This window comes from Squalius cephalus (genome assembly GCF_949319135.1).
Source record: "Squalius cephalus genome assembly, chromosome: 11".
NCBI classification, from domain to species: domain Eukaryota; kingdom Metazoa; phylum Chordata; class Actinopteri; order Cypriniformes; family Leuciscidae; genus Squalius; species Squalius cephalus.
The window spans coordinates 23,424,254-23,438,975 of NC_137132.1; the positions used below are offsets into that span (position 1 = coordinate 23,424,254).

The 14,722-nt window shown below is 40.1% G+C and overlaps 1 protein-coding gene across 2 annotated transcripts in view; it reads right to left on the reverse strand.

The window, feature by feature from the left end:
* Positions 1-14,722, reverse strand: part of pds5b (PDS5 cohesin associated factor B) — a 45,409-nt gene that overhangs the window by 29,024 nt on the left and 1,663 nt on the right. For both annotated transcript variants that reach the window (XM_079885249.1, XM_079885250.1), the window contains 4 exons: positions 3,420-3,546; positions 2,654-2,857; positions 2,138-2,224; positions 1,948-2,045 (listed from right to left, as the gene is read on the reverse strand). In XM_079885249.1, the coding sequence (XP_079741375.1) occupies positions 1,948-2,045; positions 2,138-2,224; positions 2,654-2,857; positions 3,420-3,527 (497 nt within the window). In that variant the 5' untranslated portion in view covers positions 3,528-3,546. The remainder of the gene's footprint in view (positions 1-1,947; positions 2,046-2,137; positions 2,225-2,653; positions 2,858-3,419; positions 3,547-14,722) is intronic.

Sequence of the window (14,722 nt, forward strand, 5' to 3'; positions counted from 1 at the left end):
TGAAGATATTACTGCGCCAAGTCGAAGTGCTTCCAAGCACTTGCTATGGTGTTCCGCCATACAATATAGTTATCCATTTTACACGCTTAGAAAAGCGCAACGTTTTGTTTTGTGTCACCGTCCTAGGTCGAGTTACACTACGCGAGTAACTGTATTTAAATAGAGAAAACGTGGAGGTGTTTGGTAGCTTCTCTGCTTGGCCCATATTGAATGAACTGGGCTAAGCTAAGTGCTATCAAAGTGTCGCCGCGCACCAGAGCGATTTAGTGCACGCACTGAGACGAGAGAGGTATGCATCAACTCGTCTTAGTTAAGGGAATAACATAGTTTAATATGAAAAAACGGTGGAGTATCCCTTTAATGTTACCCCCAGATGATAATTTAAAGTCATTGTTGTGTTAAATGTGAAAAGCATCAAACAAACCATGATTTTTAGATAAATATATCCTTTGCTTTCGCTGTCTTTGATATCCCACAATCCTGTTCTTTCCATTCTGTGAGAGTTCAGCTAAAAATTAAAGATGGCGTCTGAAAGTTGCAGTTGGAGGTCAGTTTGTGTAAATGCACATTTATGACCAACGTTTTCCACTCTTGATGTCATTTCTAGCGATAAATTACTACTGTAGAAATTAAATATTTGCTTAGTTTTCCCCAAAGCTTGCTCCATTTTGCTGTGGATCATTACACCGTTACACTGCCTCCGAAGTCTGTCCGAAATCAGTTTTGTCAAAGTCCCTTTCAGGCAAGTCATTTCACTCGGTGGTCAGCTTTGAAACACCTAAATTCTGTTTTCCATTTAATTTTTTGAGGATTCTGTGTTTTATGATTTAATACAAATTTAAATAAACTTTAACAATTTAATCAAGCTTTTAAAATGCAATAAAAAAAATGTGTCAAATCAGATGCTGTATAAATTTAAAACATGGATGAAAAAAATATCTGGGTTGTTTGATATTCCTCCTTAGAAATAATAATATTTTTACTTCGAGGAGTTAATTTTAGTATACAGTAGTGATATATTTCTGTTATAATTTATACATTAAACTGAAATTTTATTTTGACGGTTTGTCATGAAGATCTTTCAGTTTTAGTTTCACTTTCAGTGTGTATTTGACGGTAGTTTTTCTCAAATGAAACGGTGAAAAGCTTATGAAGTGACTCAAAGCAGCTCAGGAGATGAAGTTCATATGTTCATGTCCTCATATATTGAGACGGCAGACGCTGAAAGCACTGTGAGAGTCACGTGTGTGTGTGAGTTTGTGTATCAAGCACCATTGATTCACACAGAGACATGCAGAAATCACTTATTAGCGACATGAACTGAATGGCTGTTGTTGCTTTTATTTCTGCTGTGTGATAGGCTATTAGATTAATCCATATCGTGTAAAAATGTCCAGAGCTTATTTTATCACATTCTCGGTATGAAATCGTTTATCGCCCAGCCCCATTTTCCCAATTGGTGACTGGCTCTTTTTTTAGAAGGCGGGACTTACCCCGCATTGGGTGGTGCACTTTCTCCCATTCAATACGAGTGCACCGTCTTTGTACATCTAAAGTCTTCGGTTTCGTGAGGTACCTTTGTGCGCTGCCTACAAAGTTATTGCCTGATAAGGCAGTGAGGCAACAAGTCAGCTGCCTACGTTTTCAGACCCACCCACTGAGTCATTCATTGATTAGTTCAAACAGCTGATTCATTCAGGAACAAAGTAAATGGCTCTCTGTATAAATGGGTCATTAAATCATTGGTTCACCCAATTCTTCAAAACGTGGATTCATTCAGAATTTAAACACCGCTGTGTGTTACTCGGAGATGCACAATTGTTCAGCATGTATGTGTATATGTGTGTATATACACACACACACAACAAAGAAAATGACAAAATACTAAGATAGAATTTTCTTACTATATTGAATGCTTCAATGGTTAGACGTGAACAACAGACTCACTTGATCACTTGAAACAGTGTTCTGTAGAGCTGAGTAAAGATCTCATTACTGTCCTCCAATTCAAAGCAGATGTTGTAGGACTTCACCCAAGCGATGTTCTAGGGAGCCAGAGGGGGAAAGACAAGGTCAGATACTGGTTGAAAAACCATTGTAAGTCCTTGCTTCAGAGTACATTAATTGGGTGCCATACCTCCAGAAGATAAAAATATCGATTAAACTGGGCACTCTTGGTGTCCTCCAACCCTTTCAGCTGTCGAGTTATGAACATGAAAATATCCTGAGTGGAAAAGAAGAGCAGACAGTTTTAATATTTTAAGCACCTGCAAAGGCAAGACTTCACAATGCATGAGAGACCGCAGTGTTATTTTAGTATTTTCTGCAGAACAACTCGATCCCTTGCCGTCTTTTGTTTAAGGTGAAGAAAAAGACACATGCACACATATAAATATCACCCTCAAAATGTCCATGTATTTTTAATGTATGCCAAATTACAATCTAACAGTTCTTTCCCAAAATAAACCAGAAATCACAAAATTGTACTTAATGGGGCCATAAAAGACTTAAAAATATTAGACTTGTCATGTGATCTCACCATGGCAGCCACCATGGAGGGAAATTAAAATGTAATCGTAGATATAAACATTTATAGTTCTTCACTGATATATACAATAACTAACATGGCATTCAATAGACTGAGTTTTCCAACCTTAAGTTTATCAGGTGATGTGTACGGTGCCTCGGGAGCGTAGATGCGAAATATATCTGCAAGACAGCAGGCCACGAGCAGTCTGACATCTTTGTCTGGGTGTTTGAGGAAAAAATCGGAGGCGAGATGCAAGGCCAAGTTCAGATAGAGTTCCTTCTCCTCCTCTGAGTCCTGGTCCATATCCATGAAGGTTTTCACCACCATCTGAGGTTGAAAAACACCATAAAACCGTGTGTCAACCACACATACAACTAACAGTGTGATGTAAGACACTCTAATGGGGAACACACTTTCACTTGGCAGTCCTACTTAAAAATAGACATAAGTGACAAAGCCACAGAGGGAGGAAACTGCATCTACAAGCTGTAAAAAAAGGCTTGAAATAAGTGCATAAAAATTATAATTTCTGATAAAACTTCAGCTGAGGTTTCCATTTGTGTATCTGTGTAAGTGCCCTGTAGAGAGCATTACAGGTTTCTATTTACAGCTGGTTTTTGCAGCGTTGAGCTTTATAGCCAAATCACAGGCATGTCTGTTGAGCATGTGAGTTAGTGACTGACTAACTAACTAACTAACTAACTAACTAAAGTAAAAAGGGGTGGGGTAATTAAAAAATAGGAAAAAGAAAAAATAATCGTTAGTTCCAGCCCTTGTAATAAGTTAGTAATTCAGTACCCATTATTCATTGTAATTACATGGGGAAAAAATATTTTCACCACTAATCATAAACTCTTTTCACTTTGATGAATTACAGATTGTTCCTCACCTTCAGTCTCCGAACCATCTCCTCCTTGGAGATCTTATCGGAGATCTCCTTCACCCCCGGCGGGTAGGTGATTTTGCCGTCTGTGGCTCGATTCTTGGAGTGAGCCATGCTCTCCAATCAGTGATTGCTGAGAAAGAGAGAGAAAAAAAAAGACATGAATATGAACACTTATAAATGAACAGGGAATTTACATCAATTACTCTTTTGGAAAATGTGCTATTAAAGAAATGGTCTAATGGATTCTGTATAAATCCTGGATCTCTCCCCCAAAAAAGTTGAGGCAAAATCTTTAATTTTTTTTTTAGAAAATTGCAGGATGCTGGCCAAAACTTCACCTGTGGATGGTTAAATATTGACGACTCTAAAAAAAAAATCCATTTTAGAAAGAGCAGTCTCATGCATTTCATTGCCACATAGACATTTAAATTCAAAGAAATGCTACACTTTCAAGTCAAGCTGATGTGCACAGAGGTTTTGCCGATTATCCAACTAAAACACTACACCCACATATATCAACTATAACAAGTGTTCTAAATCTAAATAGACAAGTCAAAAATGCAAATGAATCTAACTGCATAAGTGAAGTGTTGTGCGTGTTCTTCAGCTGTAATTCATGTTATAAACAAGTTATAACAAGTTATAAACAGCACATTTAAGCCTACTGGCATAATGAAGAGTAAAGATTAAATAAGGAAAGACACTATCAAATGCTTCATCAAGCTAAGTTTTTATCCAAGTAACAAGAAGATGGAGAAAGATGCATCACTTGTAATTTTTTAAAAAGCAAATACTCTTTACTTTACATCACAACGATTAGGGATATACCGGCAGGCACGATTAACCGGTAGGGATTTTGGACTATCGCTATTATGCTCATGTGACATTTCTGTGCTACGCAGTCACAAAAGCTTATCGTTTGCATGCGTTTTTAAGTATCGCCATTGAAAAACAAGCGATTTTTAACCACTGAAGCACCATACGCAGTGAAAAAAAAAAAAAAAAAAAGTCTCTGAGTTTGCATGTTTTGATGTCCACATATTCTTTTTTCAAGAAATTACTGGATGTAGCATTACAATCATTGAGAAGCAGCCAAATATTAAATATTGTTTACATTTTAATTAAATGTTAGACTCGCTCTCCCAGTTTAAAACTAGATTAAAGACGCATCTTTTCGGCCAGGCATTCATATAATATTTTTAATCTTACAGTTCAAACTACAATCCGGCCTCTAGTTCATAAACGCCAGAGGAGAACTGGCCCCCGACTGAGCCTGGGTTCTCCCAAGGTTTTTTTTTCTCCATTAGGTCACTTGATGGAGTTTTTCGGTTCCTTGCCACTGTTGCCATTGGCTTGCTCAGTTGGGGATATTTTGGGGATATTTAATTTTATTTTATCAATCAATAAATTCCACTTGAAACAAACCTTGTTGTATTATTTTAATTTAATACTGTGAAGCTGCTTTGATACAATCTGTATTGTGAAAAGCGCTATACAAATATACTTGACTTGACTTGACTTAAATGTCATTTGGCCAATATTAAACAAGGATTTGATCTGCTTTAAAGTGTATTTTTTAGACAATCTTTTTTTACATTTAGGCTATCTCACCTAAATGTTTGTTCACTCATTGTATGTTTTTTTTTTAACAATGGGGTAATTTTGTTGTTAAGAGTTTACACAACACAAGGAAGCTTGATTTCAATCTTTGAATTAAAGTAGCAAAAATACATACAATAGAATAGATACAAATGCATTTTCACACATCGTTTGTATTGTTCCGAAACAGGGACTAGGCCTAATTTACATTTACATTTATGCATTTGGCAGACAAGGATTTTTTAATTTGTTACAATGTTACAGTTTTTTCTTGGTACGGTTCGCTTTCACGAGCCAAACTTTCAAAGCATACCAAAATGTGTTCACGCAAGTCACATGCGAAAACAACTGTCCTCTTATTGATCAGAGTTTCCGCTGCGTCATCCATCAAGATGATTGACAAGTTCGCTTACTGAGCTTATGGTGGCTCTATTTGTAATTGTCGAGACACATGCAAACTCTATACGAATGTAGCCGTCATTGCCGTTGTTAAATGATATACTACATTCGTATTAATACTACAGCAAATTCAAACACGCTCTCTCTGGATCTCCCAGCGCTGTCTAGAAGTTAACAGTGTCAAGACACATGCAAACAAAATACGAATGTTATAATGCAGCTAGAGCAGGAATTCAAGGCTTTATCGGGACAGCATTCTCGCACAGAGAAGCGCAATTACACAACATTTTAAGATGAAGAGGTGCTCTTTTGGTTTTCAACTGTGATAACTAATGCGCTCACTCACAGAATCAGACACTACATAGCACATTTCCCGTTATGAATTATAATACCATTTGTTTCGTTGGTCCGTTAGGATTGCTTTCACACCTCAAGCAAAACGCCCCAGAGTTTGTTTGTAATCGTTCCAAGACCACCTCATACAGGCGGTCTGGGAGCGATTGTTTTGGTGTGGATCCGAGTGTGATTGCCATGTTCACATATGCCGAAACAAACGCTCAGGTGTGAAAGCACCCTAAGAGAAAGTTTTTTTGGGGTAGGTCTAATAGTATTCAGAAATACTACAAACACAGTAAAGAAATCAAATGTAAAATAACACTGGATAGTTTTTTTAGTCCTGTATAAATCAACATTTAAAGACTGTGCTCTAAGGGATGTCACGCGTTTTTTAGGCCAAAACATTTGTTGTCACATCCAGCAAACATCTCCTCAGTATCCGCTAGCTGCCTGTCCCCTGAACCAGGGCTCCAGACTAACTTTTCCACTGGTTGCACTAGTGCTACCAACTTTCTCAGTTGGTCGCACCAGCATATGATTTGGTCGCACCTTTTTTTTTTGCTACATGCCATGAGATTAAAGGGTAACTAAACCCTAAACCAACTTTTTTTAGTTAATGATCTGTAAGAATGGGGCTTTATTAGTGCTGTTCACTGATTCGAGTAACTTTTTTGACATTTGGGTATAAAGTGTTTTAATTTTACAATATATGGTGTAAAAACGTCTGAGTGCTGCCCTCTTAAGGTTGAACGGTGGCTACTGCAGTTGAATTTTCCTATTGGATGTTGGGGTGGCAGGTGACGTAAGCGGTGGCACGTGACGCAAGCAGGTTCCAGCTCACCACGCCCCTGGTACGAGCTCACACGCCCTTGGATGAGCTAGCGTAGATTTATCTGTATTGTACAGTGGGCAGGAGGGTACTAGGTGTAGTGTTGCTGGTTGCAACAGCACTGCTGGACTGCATAGCTTTCCAGCAGACTTGAAAATTAGGCGCCAGTGTTTGCATGCACTTGGCCTGGAAGACCGTGAGTGTGAAACCTGCATTTTACGCGGGATTGCTTCTCCAACGCAATAGAGGTGAAAATGGGCTTCTCCACACAGCTCGCGCTGAAAAGCGACGCAGTGCCAAACGCCACTCCTCCTGCATGGACTCCACCGCAGCAGCGTCTTGATGTGAGTGATCATATGTATTTTAATCACAATTTATGGTTAGGCTAAAGTTAATCCTCTGGGGTCGACAAACGCGTCGGCGCATTTTTCTGGATTTTTTCACATAGGGGCAAAATATGAAAATGCCTATAGAGAGCGCGCTATTGACATCAACTCGATAAAACTCATCAGATGCATGTACTTTACGTCGTCTTGCAACCCTGTGAGCAAACTCTCCATTTTAGAGAGTCTGACAGCAGGTCTCAGGTGCACGCCACCCCCGCTCACGGTTCGTCCCCTCTATCTCCTCTGGGGTCTGCCCACTTTTCTAGCATTTTTCAAATATTGCCAGTGGGTGGAGTCAGGCTCTGACCAGGGATTTAGTTACCCTTTAATCAATGCATGCTGATGAATAGTGGTCTTAATCTGCATACCCTAGTTTTGCACTGATGTAAAAAGACTGACAGTGACAAGACCTCATGTTAGAAATTTTTCTTAATCTTTTAACTCTTAAAAAAAAAAAAAAAAAAAAAAAAACATGTTCTTTAATGTTTGATTATAATTTTACTGTCTTCACATAGGGATGGGAATTGACCGTTCGCAAAACCCCACCCTCGAACGCTCCTTGTCCAATCCTAGCTCAGCAACTGTAACTAAGGAGAAGGACCTCCATTGCGATTTCAGCACATGGTGAAACGATGCGCCTATGGCACCTGCAAGTCTGACACTAGGTACCCCAAAAGTTTAGAGGGAGGGGTCGTTTTTTTCGCCTTTCCAAAACCCAAGACCCAAGCGGAAAGATGCCGACAATGGATTAAGCAGTGTGGGAGACCTCACTCACAGCTAAATGCCTCGAAGATTAATAAGCATACATATGTCAGCGTATACAATATATAAGCGTCAGTCACGCCCGTTTCACATATACTCCGTAGTCCGTTTTCAGTGCGTTTGCAGTGCGTATTTTTTTCCGCACCCATGTTAACAGGTAAAGCTTTCACACTGCACCAGAGAATGTCTACGCGGATGCTGCAATCGTTTCCGCACCGAGTCTATTTTTGCTGTGCTGCACGCGCTGAATTAAAGGGACAGCGCATGGTTCTTGGTCAAAACGAACACAGATTGACATGAAAATATAATAATCTCACCATAAATGCATTTAATAAAATAAAATGTAGTAAACTCACCATAGCCTAAATTTATTTTTGGACTTGCAGACTTGGAGGAGTTCCGTTTGCACACACGACTTGTTTAAATACATTTATATTGTTAATAAATAACAATAAATTGTTGTTGTACCAGCAATATCTTCAAGTTTTGTTTTTCACTGTATTAATCTCAAATGTCATGATTTGCCAATGCAAGAGAGTAACAGTTAGCCTGGCTACCGGCACCTTTTTCCCCCACTTCAAGCACTGGCCTCGATTGTTGTAATATTCCCGTCTTTGCTTATTTTAACATTTTGAACATATCCCTCCACTGCATATTGCAGCCCTTTCTGTCGTGCCCTGGAGGATATGTCTGCTGCATTTACTCCAAAACCAATCACTTATACCGGTATGGAGCTCAACCCAGCCATGTGCCTGTTTCTCAATTGTTTGACGGGCGTAGTAACAATAACTAGGGGGCGTGGCTTTTGCGAACGGTCAATTGATAAGATTTTAATCAATAATAATGCCACTGACGATTCTGATTATCGATCCGATTCTTTAACGATTCTCTTATCGATTCTTGATAGCACTGTGTGGAAAAATGTAGTCAAATGCTTTTAAAAAAAACAAGTGGTTTTATTTATTTTTAAAGCTTAAGCTTGAGTAAGCAAACTGTACTTTTTATGTAAACACTTCACTAGTGCACATACAGGAAGAAAGACATAACATAACAAGCAGTGTTCCAGCCAATAACCGACAAGAATGATTTGGGGGTGGGGGTTGGGGGGTTAGTGCACGTGCACATGAAGGGGGGTGTGGGGAGTGTAGGAGAGAGAAGCATGAAGAGGGAAGTTAGCTAGAGGAGAGATGTCCTAACAACGACTAACGTTAAAATTGTATATTCTTGAGAATTTTGATATGGGCGACACACATGACGTTCCGATGAACAAATAACAGGGAAAAGGAGAAGTATCGCGAAGTCCTGAATTTACATCGGAAAAGCGTTCAAAAGGTGGCGAGAACTACGCCGGCAGAAGGGCTTCCAATACGACATTCTGTTTTTGCTGGACAGGTGGGTAAATCCAGTTTGTTTTTTCTAAATGGTTCATGACTGTTTCAGGAAGCACGGAAGGGAGGGGGAGGGAGTTTGTTTGACAATACTTTGAACGTCAACAAGAAGTGACGTCACCCAACATCGCTTAGAGCACCTTTAATTAGGGATGCACCAATACCATTTTTTCAGAACCAATCCGATCCGATATCAAAAAATCGGAGTATCAACTGATACCAAAAATCAGATAGCAGTGCAGGGTTTTTTTTAAATCCAAGTAGAATTTCTATAACTCTGTGTTGAACTGATAATCACTCTTTTGTGTGTTAAACACAATCTACTAAATACAGACAACTTCATTATAAAGAAAAACAACAAATTAAAAAAATATATGATGATAATCTATGACAAAAATGCTATTATAAACTAGATTAGTGGGTAATTCAGTAAATGTTACTCTAGAAAAATCACGAGTGCACAATAATTGTATAAAATCTGAACATTTAGTGAAAAAAACATTATTTAGTGGGGAACAAATAAGAGACAATAAGTGTAGCACTAAATCTGTATTTGTATTGTATTGTTGTAAAATACATTCATGAAAAACAAGTACACATACATACACATATATACACTATAAAATTAAGACATCTTTTAAATGTATAGCGCAGCTGTTTAATGAGGCAGCAACATATGATAGATAGAACAAAAAAGGCTATTAATAATCTTTCATTGCGCAAAAGTCTCATCTTGGAGAGAGTTTCCGACCTGCCAGTGCGTACTCGAGAGGGTTTTTGCTATTACGGGGTCGAGGCCCACACTGCCGCCAGCGAGCCGCTGGTGGGCCCTCCCCCACCCAGAAATGACGGTGATGATGAGGCCTGGGGCCATAGTCGCCACACACCGGTCCTTTTCGCGGACGCGCTGGACTCGACACGAAAGGCAGAGTAAGTCTGGTATATACAGTCGTGCCGCCGCCAGGCTGTCCATGACGTCCACGAGCACATGGTAAAGTCGTGACCTGCACCACAATCGGCGCGCGTCTAAAGGGACGAGGCAGAAGCTCACGGCTCTGTGCGCATGCCCCCCGTCGAAGAGACCGCTCATCTCTGAGCGCGGATCTCAGCTTGCAGTCCAAGCCATGTAAGCTCATGGCTCATCTGGCTGAAAAAATAAAGGCTCCAATCACTCCCTCCGGCCTCCTTGGTGAAGCAGTGGAGTCAGTTACTGAGCATTTCTCTGAGGCGCAGAAGCACAAAGGCTATGAGTCACGAATATTGCCCCGTCGCGGTCTCTCTCTTTGTCGGCACCCTGTCCCGGGGGGCGGGCTGCTCAGCCGGATCTTCGCTGTAGGCAGTGGGCGGGATCGGGAATGTAGCGTCACGGACCACGGAAAGTGCCATCCTCGGCTGCCAAGCCTTCGTCCTACGGACCATCCAAAAGGAGGAGAGAGTTCGTTGGAGGCCCCGCCCTCAAGCGCCGTGTTCTGCATTATGTTCCTGTAGGCGACATTTGCAATGTTGCGTGCTGTTTGTGTGAGCTCCACAATAAGAACACATATCCCTTCACACAAAGGGCCGTTTCCTCCTCATACACTCAACACTGTGTCACTCAACCTGCCCCGAGCAGCGCGGAGTCGCAGTCCGTGCCTATATTGGCCTCCCAATGGAAAAATGTGAGAGTGCCAATGTCCCCCTCCCGTGCACGACACCACTCGTGCCCGATCGGAAGCCAGCCTGGATGGGGTAGGGCTCCAGTCTAAAAACAGCGGCCATACAACTATATGTCATTTTCTAGACACGTCATTCCAGGCGTTTCACCTTGGCTACTGGGGGATAATTCAAAACGGGTATTCTCTTCAGTCCAGAAGCAGAACACCCTGCGTCAGATGTGGGTCCATCACTGACTTTACCTCAAAACCCCCCGTTCTGAGAATGGAAGTGCACAGCCGCTATTTCATTGTGCCCAAGAGGGATGGAGGACTCCGTCTGATACTGGACCCGAGACCCATCAACCGAGCACTTCACTAGTGCACATTCAGGAGGAAAGACCACCCTTAACATGATGTGAGCTCACTCGTCGAGGTCTATCGCCTCTTCATGGGCCATGTAGGCGCGTCTTTAGGATTGTGTGTTTTGCAACCGGTTGATCTTCACAGAACAGTGCTTTTGGTGAGTGATTATCTCAATTATCTCCTAGTCTTGAGTCTTGACTACGGGTTTGAGCAGTCGTTGTCGCTTCGGCCGCTGACGCTATGCTTATGTACTGTTATGTGTTTATGCCGTTATGTTGCCCTGTATCCTTCAGTGCAACTGGCTATTCTGATCTAACTGCGTATATTCACAGTCGTTGTCGCTACGGCCGCTGACGCTGTGCTTATGTACATACTGATATGTGTATATGCCATTATGTTGCCCTGTAGTCTTCAGTGCAACTGGCTATACTGATCTAACTGCGTATATTCACAGTTGTCGTCGCTACGGCCACTGACGCGGTGCTTATGTATGATATGTGTTATGCTGTTGTGCTGCTCTGTATTGTTCAGTACAGCCTAAGATTCTAGCCATATGCAATTCTGGTGAACTTGAGCTGAGCAGCTCATTGGTCTGGCCCTGCCTAACAGCAGTGAGCACTCCCAGAGGAGTGACGCTATTGGCTGTTGTTCTACTCTGTGATTGGTAATGGTGCCAGGATACTGACGTTGACCCGGTGGTTCCCCCCGGGTCGGATATTTGGCGTTTCCTGCAGCACAGATTGGAAAATAATGTGAGTTAACCCATGCTGAAAGAATACGTGGCCGCTACTGCTTCGTTCCGTTCCCCGGTTACGGTGCAATCGATAGGAAGGCATGCTCTGGTGGCCAGATTCTCAGGGGAGCGAGGAGATTATGTCCTTCACGGCCGCCTTCAGTGCCGCTGTGAAATCTAGCTCTAGTTTGAGGGCTCATTCTCTACCGCCTTTCGAGCTCTTGGTTTCGAGTGCTATTAAGGAGCTCTCCCTGAAAAAAAAAATAGACAAAAAACAGTTCTGCTCCATGCCCTTGCTTCAGCTAAGCGCATTGGAGACTTACATGTGTTCTCATGGACAGTGATATTATCTGTTTCGGACCGGCGACTGCAGTATTACGTGCCTAAAGCACAGGATGTTTCTCTGCCCGCTTATCTGCTGAGCTGTCATCAGCGCTGACGCTCAGAGCGCTGTTTGCCCTGTCAGGGTTTTGCGGTTGTATGTGAATTCCTTCAGTCGGGCCAGCTTTTCGTGTGCTTTGGTTGCTGTACTAAGGGAAAGACGTCAACAGTCTCAAAACAGAGACTTTCTCACTGAATTGTGGACGCTGTCGCGCTGGCTTACGCGTGCCAGGGGAAGGTTGTCCCAAGGGCTGGGCGATAAATCGATTTTATCGATTAACTCGAATGTGTAGTTTACGTCGATTTGTTTGAATGAAAATCGGTTTTCTCTTTAACATTCGCCGACGCTCCCTCTGGGCTCCCGTAGTTCCGAAAGGGCTCAGCCGTCCCCCGCGCGTTTGCCACAGAGATACATAAAGAACATGGCAAATGAACAAGACCACAGCAGCACAAGCACACCTGCCAAAAAACAACCTACAGTCTTACAAACATTTACAAACTGAATCCGCAGGGCTGCCAACTCTCACTCATTCACCGTGAGACTCACGCAATTGTCTCTTTTTACACGCTCTCAGTCTCACGCCACACATCCATTTTCTCACGCAGAGAAAAATCGTGAAGCAAAGAGGACACTGACACCGACAGACAAGACAGAGAAGGTTACTATTGCAATGAAACAAATTCTCAGCTCTCAGATTCTGTCAATTTAATTACAAAATTCAAACAATAAACACCGTTTTGGCGCTTGTAAATGATTATGAGACGTGACAGATCTCTGACAAAACGGCACGTGAACCGATCATCTGTCATCTTTACTACTAGTTAATAGTAGGCTAAATAAACACGAATGATCAATAGGTAATTTGAAAGTTAGGTAATACAGTTCAGCTTACCGAAATGAAATAAAATTGATCGATCAGTGTTTTTCAACCGCGGAAAGAGGTCCATAAAACAGCTGGAGAACAATGTCACGTAACGTTACATTTACCTCAGGAAAGCCATTTAATGACCATAGCACATTAGTTGGACTTAAATAGAGGGGAGTATTTAGCTAAATATGATAACTATATTACATATTTATTATATTTGTACCTATATCATTAAAATATTATAATGTTGTTATAAAAAAACCCTCATTATTTCATTTGAAATGTTATTTTTAACCTTTAATAATACCAGCTGACAGGGGGGGGGGGGTGTTTTCATTTACATACATAGCTTAAACAACTGTGTTTACAAAGATACTCACAAAGACGGCCATTTTGACACATAAGTGTGTGTATTTGACTGTTCAAGCCCAGTAAGATAAATACTCGGCTACTCGCACACTGTATGAGCAGCAGCTTTATGTGTATACAATTATTTTAACAAATTGTATACAATTATTTTATTTACAATTTAAAACTATTTTTATTTACCCTAACAAGTGTTATGTTTGTGATTATCATTTGTCATGTAGCCATAGGATGACCATGGCATGAAATCAAAACAGACTTGCAATTTTTACATAATTTTATTAATTCAGATACAGAAGTAACGTTATTTGTGCATTTTACCTTTATTTTGTCAGCAATCAGCATTGAAATCTCCAATACCCTTACTTAATTTTTTTTTATTTTTGACAAGCTGCAGAGATTTTCAAGATGCTATATTTTCCTCATCCATGCGTTTGAACCAAAACTTTATTAGCTTATATTATTGAATTGTAGGCTACACATAATAAAATAATTTTTTATTAACAAGTGTCACTTCGTTAGACTATTTATATCATTACTTTATTATCAATCAATATTCAGGTACAGTTGTATTTTATTTATTTTTTATAGTCTGTAGATTGAAAAGTTTACTTTTAAACTAATAATGGGGTAATGGGAATATTATTTTTAAAACAACAGAGGCAACCACCTATTCCAAATTCATACTGTATAAATCTTGCTGCAATTAGCTGTCACTCTCACAACTAAAAAATTTGCATTAGAATAACTTTGACCGATTTAACTAGTAGAGATAACTCAAATATCAAAGTTGTCACTTAATACAACCCCACATTTTATGTAGACTAAACATAACATTAAGGCAGCATGAACACTTACTTTAAGAAGAAACAACAATTTTGTTACATTGTAAAGAATGCAATTTGATTTTTTTCATCTTCAGATCAAAAAGAATAGCCATTTTAACTTGCAACTTTAAAAAAATAAAAGGAACATAAAATTAAGATGTGTAATCATGAACCAAAAATATATTACAAAAATAAGGATGATGTTTGAGAGGTAATGCATCTTTTTCTTACCAAATAATAAAAAAATATATATATATATAAACAATGTAATAATATGAATATAATAGGCTAGATGAATTAAATGTACCATTGAACATTACAGAGAAATGGTGCTTTAAACGGTGTGATACTTTACATAAGCTAATTCTGTCATGTAACCACATTTATTTACGTTAAGCCCTTTTTTTTTTCTATACAATTTTTTTTTTTTTTTA